A 15836-nucleotide genomic window follows, 5' to 3' on the forward strand; every position below is an offset into this window, starting at 1 on the left:
CGCCCATATCCTCCACCCACCTTGGGCTCTTTTAGAAACAGAAAAGAAAAAAAAAATTGCATTTATTGCTGCATTTTTGGACACCTGATCTGGAAGGTGGGCTGACTGAAAACACCTGCTGCACTGAGTCCTTAGGGAAGAAAGTCAGAGATGTTCGTCTAGTCATTGTAAAGGACTTAGTCTGAGATGGATGCTGCTAGCTTTGCAAGGCTTGGAGGCCTTTGGTTTGCCACTAAAGCCAGCAACAGGCACCTGGGCATCTTAAATATATCATTATGGAAGTCGCTACCACATCAGATGCTCAAGGTTTCTTTGCATTTGCTATGACACAAGTGATTTTAACATAGAAAGTCAATTAATAAGGGTAGCAATTCAGCAGCGGCTAAAACCAAACGTTTCACAAATTTCAAGTTGCTCTAGCAGAAGTTGAATAAGTGTCTTTTGTCTCCTTGAACTTTGTCCTGACCTGCATGCACAATATGATTTGTACTGGGAGTGACAGGGAGTGGACACCCAGAAAATGTTTCCCCAAAGTGAAATCTATGCCTTATTTCTCATGATATTTGTTCCAGTAGTTCACCAGGCTGTGGTCAATTTACTTAGCTGCTGTCCAGGAAATACAGACAAACAGTATGCAATCATACTGATGATATTAAACAAAAGCACCTTTCCAGTGTGACTGCACATCACTGGCAGCTTGAGTGCACATTTTGAGGTGGGGAAATGCCTATGACCTGAGGAGCTCCTGAAGCTGAATGAAACAAGCAGCCTTAGAAATGCAGTCCAAGCCATCACAGCTAATGCTCAGTTTTTATGTCGTTATGAAGAGACTATCTTTAACACACATACACACAAAATATAGGGTACTGTGATGCCTAAATAACTGGTTATCTTAAAATTTTCTCTAACCCTGACATCTGGAAAAAGCTGTGGCTGTACAAAATACCATCTATTGCTAATTCTTTATGCTCTAGCACCTTTCACCCTGAAGGACCAGACCCCTTGAACTCTGGCCCATGACTACCTTCCCATTCGCCCCGAAAGACCACAGTAAATGAGGTCATCTTAGAGAAGTCCAGCTGTGTGATAGCAGCTGCTGCCTTATGCTCCCCTAAAGGGAAAGTGGGGCCTGTTTTGGGGTGTGTTGGGACCAACTGGATGCAGGCCTTGCATTTTCTCTCAGTGCCCTTCACTGTTCTTGTAGAGGTGGCCCTGCAGAAGAGGGTCCCAAAGGATGCAGCAGCCAAGTACAGCATCTGATGGAGTGAAAATTTGTGCACAATTCAGAGCAAGTACCAGTTCACAATAACCTCTAGTAAAGAGGAATTGTGGAGAATAAAACAACTAATTGGGTCTGTGTCAGGGTGCTTTAGTACCAACAATAAAATTTGGCCAAAGAAATGAAGCTCACACCTTTCTGTTGCACACAAATAAACCAATATTTCCTAGGGATCTTTCACAACCAGTATTGGTGAGGATTTATCACACATAATGTCCAAACCTGAATGCACCTGGCCCCGGTATGGGATCCTTAGTGATTGTTTTTTGGGGTTTGGGTGGTTTTTTTAATATTCCATTTTCAGCTGGAAATTACTGATGTGACCAAAGTCCGATTCCTTTCAGCAGTTTCTCCCTTCCTCCCCCCACCTTTTCGCACTCCCTGAGGTCTGACCATCTGGAAATCCTCCTCCACCTCTTCATCATGTGTGAATTTCCACCTAGGGCTGAAAGTGTCACTGTACTAAAGTGTGATGCATTAACACATTGAGGCAGAAAGCAGAGGGGAGTTGGGGATTATAACACTTCATGACCCACTCCGCAGTTGCTCTATGATTTAATCATCTTTATCAGCTTGTATCCTTTTCTTTGTATCCCATATTTTCCCTGTATCTTTTATTTAAAAATTTCCATAATTAAAAAAACCCCAATGCTGTACACAAACACGTAGAGTGTAGAAACTTATATTGAGACTAGGATCAACTGAAAAAGGCAAACATGCCTTACTCAAGCAATCTGGGGGACCTAGATCCCTCTTTCACAATGAAGCTTAATAATTATCCATATCTCCTGTTGCAAACTTGGGTTTCTTCCTCCCAACTCTCATGCATATGATCTGAAAAATATATACTTATACCTAAAATGTAAGTAGTAAAAATGTTATCTTATATAGAAATGAAACAAACTCTAGAAACCAGGTGCCATGTTGGTTTATACTTTAGGTAGACTGGAATGGAAAATTCACTAATTTGGAAGTCAGTTAGTTGCCTAGCCTTCTTCTAACTAAATACTGAGGCTTATTATGCTTCAAATAAATATATATATGTATTTTGTGGCTTGGGTGCTGTAATCATCTTGGATGTAATAATGTTACTAGCCTCAGGGCTATATTTATTAAGATTTTAATTTAAAATCTTTCTGTCCTTCAGCATTTAAACAGAGGAAAACCCCATGTGGAGTAGCCAAAAAAAAAAAAGTTCATCCTTTTCTTTTTTATGCATTCCCCTCCCCTAGGCCCTCTCTCTCATCTTTTAAGCAAAAAACCCTAGAACAACACACTTTCCTGTTGCAGCTCTGAACCCTGCTAAGACTTCAGTACCTGTGTATGTTTGTAAGACCCAATGTCTGCTTAACATGATCTGTGTGCTTCTGCTCTTGCCATCTCTCAAGCAGTGGTTTATTTTCTTATCCTGGTATAATGGTATCAGTATATTTCACAGTAATATTTCCACGTATTATAATTTATTCTTAATAATGTTCTTGGTAAGGATCTCAACCACAGCTGTAAACACTGAGGGGGCAAGATTATTACTTAGAAGTGCAAAGGGCTGTGGAGAAGTTTGAGGGTTATTCTTTGTGTAATAAGCTCCCCCACCTCTGGTAAGATCATGGCAGGGAAATAGCAGAACAAGAAGACCTGTTTGTAGGCTGGAGAGTGAAAAAGCTGTCACAGTGTAAGTGCTTTTTCATGTGTTTTGGAAGAAATGGCAGAGGTTGCATCCAAGTCATACAGCGCTTGCAACCCATTTTGTTTCAATCCTGCAGCATACTCAGGCACTGACTTATGACTGATAGATACTAAGCAGGGCAGAAGGTGATTCAGAAATATTTGTTAATAACCTTCTCCTGTGATTTAGTGTGGTAGCAGAGGACCTTGCTTGAAGCCAATGTCCATGCAGCAAACGTGGTGGGTGAGGCAGTGTGAACATTCTAGCCAGAGGCCTGCAGTGGCTAAACAGCACTGGGCAGATGAGCGTGAGTCGTGTGGGGCAGCTCTCAGCTGGGCTGAATCTATAGAGCTCCACTAACTGCGACACTGCTGCTGCTCTGCCCCAGTGGGAGAGCCTCCCTGCTTGAACTGGGGCACTTTGGTGCTCTTACAGCAGCGCCTTGATCCTGGCCCTAGCAGAGAGTCAACCATGTCACAATCAACTTTCAAATCTCACTCTGACATTCTTTTGCAAAGAGCCAAACTGCACAACAGTTTTCGTTTAATATAATAAGATTCATGGAAACAAAACTGTGCAATTTAACTATGAACAGATTGAAAAATTACTTTTGACATACAGTACCAAGGCCATGCTGTTTGTGTCAAGCTCCATGGAAAAGATGAATTCTTGTATGCCTCTTTTCTTCATTTCAAAGCAACTTACAAAGGACTGAATGCTGTCATCCTAACTCACAGCTAGTGAAAATGGGGTAAAGAGAGAGAAACTCAGGCCTAAGCCCAGGACTTCTGGCTGCAGCCTGTCAGCAGGAAGTAGGTGTAGACACTTCCTCTACATTGTGCTACTTGCTTGTGGGGAAAAAAAAAAGCTTGTGTTCAAGTACTCATGGAGTGCTACTGATTGTCCTTTGTGACATGACTCAAGTACTTCATTTCTCTTATGGCATTGCAAAGCTACCGGCCATTTTTTGATCCTGAGCTTCATTTAAAACTTGAGGGAAACATCTCCATCTTGTCACCACTCCCTGATAACCACTGCTTTTCTCAGGACAGCTGATTTTAACATTGCTCCATCCTAAAGTTAATTTTCTGGATCTGTCGGATACATCAGTCATGGGTGGATGACAAAAGAAAAGCACCCGTGGACTTCTAAATGCGCTGCCTCAGTAAGTAGCATTCAAATTACAAAAAGTCAAGTTTTAAGTATTTTGTTTACCACTTAAATGCAGATTTTATTTTTACCCACTTTGCTACTTTGCAAGCCTTTTGGTGTGAACTTAAACAAACATGAAAATCATGTTCTTTACAGCATGCTAAAAGTGCTTATATGTTAAAAGTGCTCACCACAAAGCAGACACTTCTTTGTTGGGCAACCAGCACAGCTTTTTCATGTTCTCTGTGTGTCCTCACCCGCCCCAACCTATTTAGGTCAATACAAGCAACTTCAGAGGAAGTCACTGCCTGGTTATAAGGCTACGGCTTTGGACTGCAGAGGACAGACTGTGCGAGGAAAACAAGAACACTCTGGGCCACCAACAAGCAGAGGACAGCTTCTGAATATCACACGGGATATCCACCCCATGGCATCTGGTCCCTTTACTCTGGAGACTGGAGCAGATCCCTGAAGTCAGCCCTTTTGGCAAAGGGACACTGCTGTGCATAGAGACCTGTCTGAGGCAGGGACCTGGCTGCACTGCACCACGGGCACGAGATTCAGCCACGCTTCATTCCCCACTGCGAACCTGGGCTCGGCTGCAAACCTTCCCAGAGCATGGAGGGCTCATTGAAGAGGATCAGCCAGCCAACACATTGCCCATGAAGCACAGCCAGGTAGCTGAGGTGAGGGGAGTGGGACTCCAGCCACGCTGAAGCAGTTGCAGTGGGAGCAGGAGGCTGAGGCTGTGAGTATACCCCTGCCACCCTGTCCTGCTGTCTCCCCCATGTCCCCCATCCTGCCTGACACTTGTGCTGAAAGCTGGCATTCAATAGGTGCTCTTCAAAACCTGTTGAGGGCTCTACTGTATTTCACTGTGACTCAGATTCTCGTTGTACCTGCTTTAGATGAAGAGTTCCCAGTTTGGTCAGGTCTTTTGTTTCTGTCTGCTAAACCTCTGTTCTTCCAAACTCTGTTCAGAGTAGGATTCTTTCTTTTAGAGAACAAATCTCTGTTAACAAACGTTTTTCAATTAAAGAAGCATGGGCAGGAGCGAAGAAACCAGATTAACCTCTTAGTGTTTTTATTTTTTAATGAGTTAGGTCTATCTTTGACAGATCAGAAAATGTCTAGTCATTCAGAATGGCACTTAACCACCTGATTTTCAATAGGACTTTTCTTTTATACAGAATTATGCTGCTTTTGAAACATCCACTGTCTTTGTCACACTTATTCAAGAAGTAATTTTGTGTAGTGAGGAGTGAGTCTGATTACAGATACATAATTTCATCTGAGGTTAAAGAATGTAATGAACACAAATTCCAGATAGAGAAGAGCACTCCCAGCCTACCCCTGTGTGTCTCAGCTTTTCTGTATTTCCTGCAAGAGGACAATGGCCACTTTGTAAAAAGCTCTTTCAGATATGAGGCAGAAGTATATACTTCAAGGTCTAGCCTTGAAACTTCTGTGGGATAGCAATGCTCTTCTGAAGTGCCATTTAAAACAGATTGCGTTTCACTACGTGCAAAAATCCCCCATATAGATGCAGCTATATGAGCAAAAAAAAAAGTGCTTTTGCCAGTATAGCCTATTTTATTTGGGAAACGCTTGCAGAAAAAGATGCTTGTGCTAGTAAAACTTGTATTTGCTAGTTATCAAAGGAGAAGCATTTCTAGTGCAAACCAGGCCTCTCGTATGTGAAGCTTTTATTCAGTTCAGCCATCAGTACAGTAGAGAAAATCCTACCTCAAAGGGATTAGTAAGGTTACCTAATAGATATTATTAATGGTTTAAGTGCATAAAAAGTGCTTTAGCTAAAGGTGAAGGGCTAGATCCTTCACTAATGTAAATTGTTCATGGTCCCACTGAGGGCATGGTGGAAACACAGTGCACTGAGGGAGCTTCCTTGTGCCATCGCCTCCTGCTCAGCTTCTAGCTCAGGGCTGCACTGAATGGCCTCTCCAAGAGTGACTTCTGCATCCTTACCCCTGAGAAAAATGTGTATAAGCAAATATCTAGGTTATAAAGGAAGAGTTGTATCTAGGAAGACCCTGTTTGGGCAGGGAGGTTGGATCTGATGGCCCCACGGGTGGTCCCTTCCAACCTGACCCGTTCCACGATTCTGTAGCAGTCGGATGTCTCGGGAACATGCCGACTTACACTGCCTGAGGATCTCAGTTTATACTGCTTTCATTATACTAGTAGCTTTTTATAGGCATCAGATTCCAGTCATGAGACTTGATGATTCTACAGAAAATACCCTCCGACGCTGTACCTTCTCACAGCAGGGCTCTCTGGCTAATCGTGTGCCTGCCCGTCAAGCACAAATCCCAGCCATTTCCTTCCCAGTTTTCCCCTGCATTTAATGTATGGAAAAGCATGACCCTGAATCAGATGAATAGCAGCCGGTTTGAGAAGGTGTGTGTGAAAATGTATCCTCACGCAGATGAGCTCAGAACAAATAGAATGGAGGGGAGGAGGGGAAGAGAGCAGAGCCGGGGAATGTGAAGCTACCCTCTCCCTGATAGTTCAGCCACTATGTGTAAGCAACAAGTTTATGCCCAAGGGAAAGAACTGAAAGCTGAGGAAATCTTAAAATTAACAGAGCTTTATGGCTCAATCAATAGGCCATGCTCCCTGAGCGAGATTAGAAATCAGATGCCACATTTCTTTCTGTGAACCCTGTTTGCTCTCCCCGAAGGCTCTTCTGCCTGAAAGCATCTGAGGTTTGATTAAGTTCTTCTCTAGGAGAAAGCCAGAGAAAGTCCATTGTATGAGAACTGCCTCCAGAATGCTGTGTTGGACACACTTTAAATAACAATAGAGGTTATTAGAGTATTAGTTTGTTAGTAATTGTGAGAGAAGATAAGTCTTCCCAATATTTGAATATGCAAAATGGCTTTGGCTAACTGAGAAAGGGGGGGGGGGGGAAGCAAAAACCAAAACATGCCACTACAGTGAGTAACAGGGATGATTAAAAATACCCATATGTAAAAAAGAAAACCCCTACCTTGTTTTACTGCTAGAAATACCTTGCCAGATTTGTTATCCCCATCAACCCCTTATATTTTCCCTCTTTGGCATTTCATCTTCACTGGGGAAATGAAATAGTTTTTTCCAAAGGGAGATGGACTGTGTTAGCACCTATGTCTTGTATTTCTTGACAGTGACCTCTATGAACCAGTCATCACTGCTCTGCCTGTTGTTTTCTTGTTAGCTCTTTGCTGTCAAATTAATTACTGTGAAGTACTAAGCTTGTTGCATTCACGTGCTCTTATTAGCTCACAGGATGTCAGAGTGATTGGATTTTTAGCATTATTTCTTTTTTTACATTCCAGGCTTTCCATTCAAAACCTGTTACTGGCAGGGAGGAAATACTGTACCTAATTCTGATCTCTCATCAGGGTAGCTCCAGTGATGCTGAGGATTTACAAAGCTGTATATTCAATTAGACTTTGTTTATATTAAACCCAACACGAACAATTAGATTTGGATTGTAATGTGACTTTGAAGCACAGCATTAAATGTCCTTCCTTTTGCAGTATAGAAGAAGAAAGAAAGCATTTATGATGAGAATAGCATTTGTCCCCTCCATTCTTAAATCACAGTAATAAGCTGATCCTCCACTTGACCCTCTTCACACTCCTGAGTTGCTTGTATTAGTGACATCTAACAGCTCTCACTCGAGTGCAGTCCAGGGATCAATGAGAAGTTTTATTATTTTCTTCTTCTACAAAATGAAACGAGCAGAAGGGACTTCTTTGCTGTCATGCTTGAAATTTGTGTGTCCTGCATCTGCCCTTGAAAAGCACCATCTGGCTCGGTGAAAGAACTGAAGGTCTTGAGAGTTGTCTTCATTCCTGAAGGTAGATTTTTCTTTGTTATTTTAAAAAAGAAAAAGAAAAAAAAATAAAAAAAAGGAAAGTAGATGCGATTAGAAGGGCCGGCTGCCCGGGCAGGAGGCTCAGCCCAAGGTGCTCCTTCGCCCAGCGCAGAGCTCCGGCTCCAGCGCGCACCGCCCGCTGCCCAGCCCCAGCCCCTCGCCTCTGCGGGACCTGACACCCCAGCCCGGCCCGCGGAAACCTCCTCAGCGCCCCCCACGACCCGGTCCTCCCGTGGGTCGGAGGGCTGGCACGGGATGCCGGCTGTCCCCGTCCCGCTGTCCCGGTGCCGCTGTCCCGGTGACCCCGCCCGGCCCCGCCGCCGCTTCCCCGCGCGGCCCAGAGGGGGCGCCCTCGGCCCAGGCTTCCCCTGTGGCGGCGGCGGCGCGCGCGGGCCCCGCGCAGGTGAGCGCGACCCCGCGGGGGCCCGGCCCGGCCGGGGCGCGGAGCGGCCGCGGTGACGACACCTCGGTGGTGACACCTCGGTGGTGACACCTCGGTGGTGACACCTCGGTGGTGACACCTCGGTGGTCACGCCCCGGTGGTGCCCGGTGTGCGCCGGGCTTCTCCCCCCGCCCCCTCGGCCCCGGTCCCTGGCCGCTGGTCCCCGGGCAGGGCTTCTGGCGGGAGCCGGGCGGGAATCTCTCCTGACGCCCGCCGTGAGGGGTGTCACAGCCATCCCCTTTGCCTCGGTGCCCGCTCCCCCCACCCCCCGCCACAGCGCTGCCCCGCGAAGGCGCGCAGGAAAACCCGGTCCCCGGGCGCGGGCAGGGCCGGCTGTGCTGCCGGCTCCCCGCCACGGCTGCGGGAGTGCAGCGGTCCCGTTATTTCCCCTCCCGGCTCCCCTCGGCCGCCGCCCCGGTCCCCCTCCCCCTGCTGCCTCCGCCAGGCTCCGCGTCCCTCCTGCCTCACGGAAAACACACACAGTCCCCGGCACCCGCCCCGGCTACCCGGCCCATTCAAACAAACAAACAGAAACCCGCCCCGTCGCAAAGCCAACCGACGGTAAACTTTCTAATGACTTCTTCTTTCAAGTGCTTAAAAGGCAAGGAGCACCGGGGGGGGGGCGGAGGGGGGGGAAGAAGGGGGCATCCATCTCCCGGCCGGGGCGGGAGGGGGCCCAGAGCTGCAGCCGCTCGGGGTCCGTCCGTCCGTCCTGCCGGACGACGGGACAGGGACGCGAGCCGGTGTGTGGTGGGTGTGTTTGCAGGAACCGGGAGGGAGGGAGGGGACGGGGGGAGTTAAAGAAACAGCATAGTTAATATTTCCACATCAGGAAGTTACTGTAATAGCCCAGGGGGCAAAAGACTTAACTTAATCTCCTAAATAGTGAGGAACCCATGGCGTCTCTGTTATAGGTTGGAGTTCCCACGTGGTTTTAACTCCTGTATAAAAGTTTCAGTAGAAAGTGCCACAATGTCGTGATTTTGCAGGGGGGAAAAATTAGCAGGAGGAGATCAGAGAAGATAAGAGAGGAGCAAGCAGCTTCCCCGAGACCTTTCACTGCGGATCCGAGAGGGAACATCAGACGCGTAAAAAAAGAAAAACAAAAAACAAAAACCAAAAAAGCCAAACAAAACAAAAAACCCCAAACAAAACAAAACACAGCGTTCAAGCCAGCACAAGGCGAGCGAAAGATCAAAAAGACGCAGAGGGAGACAGATTAACTGGAGCAGCAGCAGCAGCAACAACAACAAAAATCACACTTAAAATAATAACAATAATAATAAAACCCAAACCACCAACAAGGGAGATATTGTTTAAAAGAGCAAGCGAGGGAGCGAGCCGAAGAGCTGGTCTGACCGAGTGGATCCGTGCAGCTTCTCCTGGGATCGCCGGGATCGCGCCGCTTCTCCGCTCCGCGTCGCGCAGCGTGCGGTGCCCTGCCCGCGGTGGGGGTCCCCGAGCGCCGCCACCGCATCCGCGCCGGACTCCGGACCCTCCGCGCTGCTTTGAAAATAAAAGCATCTCGCTAATAATAAGCGGGACGGTGTGGGGAGAAGACTCGCAACAGTGGAGCTGCCAGCCGCGCACCCCCTGCCCGCCGCCCCTGGCTCCCTCCCCAGCTATGCTCCGGGTCAACTTTGATGGCACGTTGAGAAGCAGCGGGCGCTGAAGGGGGACAACCGAGCGGCGCGGAGCCGACCTGCTCAGAGACCTGCACCCACGGATTGTCTTGCGGGGGCGGAGTGGGCGGGGGGGTACAAGTGGCATTTCTCCCCCCCCCCCTCCTTCCAGGCTATAAATTGGATTGTATATAAATCTGCTTCGTTTATCTCCCTGACCCCCCTCAATGACGCTGGACTAGAGAGCTCCTCTCCGCGGCCCGCCCGGACCTGCCGAAGCGAGCGATGGACCACGAGCGACTGCGCCCGGGGATGCCCCTCTGAAGCGACGCGGGGCACCGGGGCAGAGCGGCGCCGCCTCTCCCCTGCTCCCCGGATCCCCTCGCACCTCCGGCTCGCTCCCCGCTCCCCCTCCCTCCTCCCCGGGCTCCGCAGCCACCCCCTCACCTGCTGCCGTCCCCCTCCCCCGTGGAGCCGGGCTCTCTCCGTGCACGCCAAGCCTGTTCCCCCCCCCGCCGCCAACTTCGCCCTCGGTGCCTGCGCGTGCAGCCTCCCCCCTCCGCCTCCCCGGCGGCACACGCCGCTTCCCCGGGCGCCCCCTCCCTCCGCCGCGGCTCCCCCCCTGCGCGGAGCGGTTGCGGCCCCCCAGCTTGGCTGCCACCGCCCCCTCCGCGCCGCGGAGCGCTCGGAGCGGCGCTGCCTGCAGACGGGCTCCCTGCGGCGCTCCGGGGCGGCCCCCAGCTCGGCCCCCCGCTCCTCCGCCATGGACGGGGCGGCTCGCCGGGGGGTGCTGGCCGCGCTGCTGGCCTGCGGGCTGCTCCTGCTGGGCGCCGCGGCCACCCCGACCCCGCCGGCCCCCGCCGGCGGCTCCCCGCAGGACACATGCACCTCCTGCGGCTTCCGGCGGCCCGAGGAGCCGGGCAAGGTGGACGGGGATTTCCTGGAGGCGGTGAAGAGGCACATCCTGAGCCGGCTGCAGATGCGGGACCGGCCCAACATCACGCACGCCGTGCCCAAGGCGGCCATGGTCACGGCGCTGCGCAAGCTGCACGCCGGCAAGGTGCGGGAGGACGGCCGCGTGGAGATCCCCAGCCTGGACGGGCAGGCGAGCGCCGGGCCCCCGGCCCACGACCCGGTCTCCGAGATCATCAGCTTCGCCGAGACAGGTGGGCGCCGCCCGGCCGCGCGCCCCCGCCGCCCGCGCCCCCTGCCCGACCCGCCGCGGCCCCTGCCCTGCCGCGCTCCCCGCCCGTCCTGCCTCGCCCCGTCTGTCATTCCCCCTGCTGGACCCCTGTCAGTCCCCCTGCTTGACCTCTGTCAGTCTTCCTTCTCGCCCTGCCTGTCCTCCTGCCCACCTTCTCTTTCCGCCTGCCTGACCCGTAGCAGTTCCCTGGCTGCCCTTGCCTGGCCCCCTGCGCGCCCTGCCTGTCCTCCCGGCTGTCCTTCGGCCTGGTACAGGCACCTGGCCGCCCAGCTCACCCGCTTGTCCTTCGCTCTCCCCTCTGCCCCGCACCGTCTCGCTCTGGCCCTGCCCGCGCTTTCCCGTCCTCCCTGCTTGTGCCCCTGTGCCCGGGATTCTCCCCGGGCTGCGCCTTGCAACTCCCTGCTCTTGTCCCTCCATCCCTCCGCAGCCTCTGTGCCCCCGGCTCCCCTCCGGCCGTCCTTCCAGCTGCACCGGGGCTTGTCTCTGTCCCTGCGTGTCCCACTGTCCCTCCTCTGCCTGTCCCGCTCCATCTCTTGCATCCCTTGCCTTGTCTGTCTGCCCTGCACATTCATCTGGTTCACTGCCTGCATCTGTCTGTCGAGGCTTGCATTTGCCCATCCTCTCTTTCGTTTGTTTTCCATTTATTTAGCTTTCATTTCAGTATTGGCCTTGTCTGTTTGTCCATTGCATGCAGTGTCCTACCAAGTGTGTCTGTCTCCTGTCTGTCTGTCAGTCCGTTTACTAACTGCCCTCCATCCCCACGGTACCAGCCATCTCAGTCCTGTCCAGCCATTGCAGTTATGTGTCACTGAATCCCTTCAGCACAGCTTTCCAGTAGTTTAACCACTGTCCCTGTGAACTTTGCACATCTGGCTGGAACACCATCACTCTGTGAATTACCTCTCTCCTGTCTATCTGCCCATCTCTCCTTTCCTTCATCACTCTATCGCTCGTTTCATTTTCCTCTCTCTATCTTCTTGTGGCATCTATATATCATTTGTCCACAAAATAAATCTCTTTCTATCCTGTATGCTGCCCACTCATCTTCTTTATCTACCCTCCCACTTACCAAAGGCATATACATTTACAGTATCTATGGGATCTGTTGCATTATACATATGCTTGTTATATTCACATACAAAATTTATGAGCGCACACAATCTCACACAACACAAGTGATGTGGATCGGTGCAGCAGTACCGTACTGTTCTTTTTCTGTCACTGTCACCACAGTTTACGAAAAAGTTGTGTATTTACTAACATGCGAAAGGCTTTCTTAGTGTACATTTTGGGGGTTATTATTTTTTAATAGGATGTTGTTGGGAGATTGGGGGTGGGCTTGTACTTCCATTTGGTATTCAGTCAATCGCTGTCTTTTGTAACACTTCCAAAATTGACTTTATGTAAAACGTAGACAAACACAGTGAAAATTTTTGTCACTGAACTATTACAAGGTACTGAATGGGCTCTGGAGGCACATTTGAAAGGCATCTAGGGTAACAAATGAAGACGCCGACTACGCAAAAAATCCCATTCAGAGATTGACAAAAATGCTAAAGATTCTTAGGGAAGGAAAAGGCAGAAAAAAAATCTACATTTAGCTCTGTACAGACGGAAGCAAAACTGATAAGGGCAGATGAGAAAATGCCTTTCCAGCAATAATTTTAAATAGCGATTGGGATGCTTTGATTCAGGGACCAGAATTACGGTCTCCGCCATAAAGGCCGGCACATTTATCACCTACACCAAATTTAGTTCGGACTTACATTACAAAATTGCAGGAAGGCCGCTGGTATTTCTGAAATGTTTCATGCAGCAGGCTCTTCTGTTTACAAATAAGGGGTTATGTCAGACATTTGGTGACATTTGGTTTTCTGTGACAATTTCTCTCCTTTAATTCTGGTGTTGCTGAAAAGCGTATTGAGAACAGCCAATAACGGCGTTACAGCGGGAACAACCGCTCCATTGCCTTGCCTCGTATGGGAGCTCATCGTTCTGGGGAGAAAAGGCAGAGATCGAAAAGATTAATAATAGCTGATATTCTACCAGACTAAGTGGGGGTTAGCTTGATCTGTTGGACAAGCAGGCACATTACTGAAATATTTTCCGTTCTGTCTCGTGAATCCTCTCCTTTAAACCGCAGCGAGAATATGTGCAAATCGAAACAAAATCCCTGGTTTGGCATTGGCGTTTTAGTGGTTATTGAAAGAGCTCTCCCCATGAGAATTGGCAGGTAGCTGAACGTTAAAACTATTCTTAAACTGATGAGATAGCAGAGTCTAGTCCTAGTGCTGGTCTTTTTCAAGGTGCTGCTGTAGCATCTTTAAATCTGGCTTTCTGGAAAAAAACATATATTCTGTAAAACTCTTGTTGATGTCTGTGGATCTGACACATCCGAGTACAGCCCGATGCTGAAGGCTGCTGTGGGAAGTCCCCTTTTCAATGAATTCTAATTGCAAATTGGGGATATCTGATGCAGTGCATGCCTTCTGACTGGCACAGCCCCGTCACTGTTCGCTCGATCTGCTGTGCTCTAGTGTTGTCCCTGAATCCAGAATGGCACACAAGCTAACATTTCCTTTTTGACTTAATCTTGCTGATCTCTCCTTATCTTGCAGACGATCTGGCCTCATCTAGAGTCCGCCTCTATTTCTTCATCTCAAATGAAGGGAACCAGAACTTGTTTGTCGTTCAAGCCAGCCTGTGGCTTTACTTGAAGCTGCTTCCATATGTCTTAGAGAAAGGCAGCAGGCGAAAAGTAAGAGTCAAAGTCTATTTCCAAGACCCGGACACTAGCAACAAGTGGAATGTGGTTGAAAAGAAAGTTGATCTCAAAAGAAGTGGTTGGCACACTTTTCCCATGACAGAGGCGATCCAGGCTCTGTTTGAGAGAGGAGAAAGGAGACTGAACTTGGATGTTCAATGTGAGGGCTGTGAAGAGTATTCAGTGCTGCCAATTTATGTGGACCCCGGGGAGGAATCCCACCGGCCTTTTTTAGTGGTGCAAGCCCGCCTCGCTGATAACAAACACAGGATCCGGAAAAGAGGCCTGGAGTGCGATGGCAGGACCAATCTATGTTGCAGGCAACAGTTTTACATTGACTTTAGACTCATTGGGTGGAATGACTGGATCATAGCACCATCAGGTTACTATGGGAATTACTGTGAAGGGAGCTGCCCGGCCTACTTGGCCGGTGTCCCGGGGTCGGCTTCCTCCTTTCACACCGCTGTCGTGAATCAGTACCGAATGCGGGGGCTGAACCCGGGCACCGTGAACTCCTGTTGCATTCCAACCAAACTTAGCACAATGTCAATGCTGTACTTTGATGATGAATACAACATTGTGAAAAGGGACGTTCCCAATATGATTGTGGAAGAATGTGGTTGTGCTTGATTTAAGGTGTGTTTTGGGGGGGGAGAGAGAGAGAGAGAGAGAGAGAGAGAGAAACATTCCCGTACAAGATGGTGTTGGAGGAAGTTTCACTGTGTATCCAGGCATCAGTGTTGGAAAGTCACTGTGGAAAAGTTTGACAAAAAAAAAAAAAAGAAAAAAATAATCATTTCACTTTGGTGTCAGGACAGTGGCAGTTTGTGGATCATGGACGCTTATATATTCTATCACTTATAAGTTAATGCTATGAAATATCTTAAAGACACACACACACACACACGAGATGTGGGCACGCACACAAACACGCGCTCAGACACACAGACACACACAGACACACACACACGAGGCAGCTCAGAAAAGGGACATGAGCACAGAAAGTCAGTGACCAGTGACGATGGACCTAAATGCCTGCCAGTACGAGTGAACGGCTGAGCAGCTGTTTCCCCGCCTGCCGGCAAAGCCAGACCGAAATGAGCTCCCTTTGCTCAGGCAAAAGCACAGACTGTGAGAACACAACGTATTCTTGCACGCAGGTGTCAAAATGACCAAACTTAGAAAATTAAAAAAAAATAAAAAGGAAAAAAAAAAGTTGACTGTCACCTCTTAGGTCTAACAGGAAGCTGCAGGACACCTGCTTTGGGAGGTGATCACTTCCTCTTAATTTAAATTTATCTGAACATAAACATCACAGATACCCACTTCTTGCTACAGCACTTCCAGCAAGGAATCCTGTGGTTCCATCGGGGGGAGAGAGAGAGAGAGAAAAGGGGGCAGACATGTAAGAAACTGCTGTATTTCTAACACCTGGCCGTTGCGGAGTCACAAGCTGGGCTGGCGTGATCCGATGCTTTTACTGCCCACTAGCAACCCATGGTTGGCTACACCCGCCGTGTCTTGGAAAAGGGAATCGATACCATATCTGGACTGTGTTAACTGTTGGCATCTCTCACTGTGCAAAGAACAAAAAGTCAAAAGTTGCAATCTGTGTTCTTCAGTGGGGGACTCGGCAAGGCTACGTCACGTGGGGGACGAGCAAACAAGCAGTGGCCACCACGGCTAAACCAATGAACCCTAAAGAGGAGTGACAGCGACAGAGTGGAGACGTTCTGGGAAATGCAGTGCATTTAATAACAGGCGAGGAACATTTTTACGAGTCTTGGAAAGGAGGAGAGAGGAGAGTGCTTTCAATTTCCTTAC

General features: G+C 49.2%; 1 protein-coding gene across 1 annotated transcript; it reads left to right on the forward strand.

The window, feature by feature from the left end:
- The first annotated feature begins 10282 nt into the window (after positions 1 to 10282).
- Positions 10283 to 15195, forward strand: INHBB (inhibin subunit beta B). The gene is made up of 2 exons (XM_041408079.1): positions 10283 to 11210; positions 13867 to 15195. Exons 1-2 carry the CDS (start codon positions 10808 to 10810, stop codon positions 14640 to 14642), a joined length of 1179 nt encoding a protein of 392 aa, XP_041264013.1. The 5' UTR covers positions 10283 to 10807; the 3' UTR covers positions 14643 to 15195.
- Positions 15196 to 15836: the final 641 nt, after the last annotated feature.

Source organism: Onychostruthus taczanowskii, unplaced genomic scaffold (assembly GCF_017590055.1).
Source record: "Onychostruthus taczanowskii isolate IOZ18803 unplaced genomic scaffold, ASM1759005v1 scaffold10, whole genome shotgun sequence".
NCBI classification, from domain to species: domain Eukaryota; kingdom Metazoa; phylum Chordata; class Aves; order Passeriformes; family Passeridae; genus Onychostruthus; species Onychostruthus taczanowskii.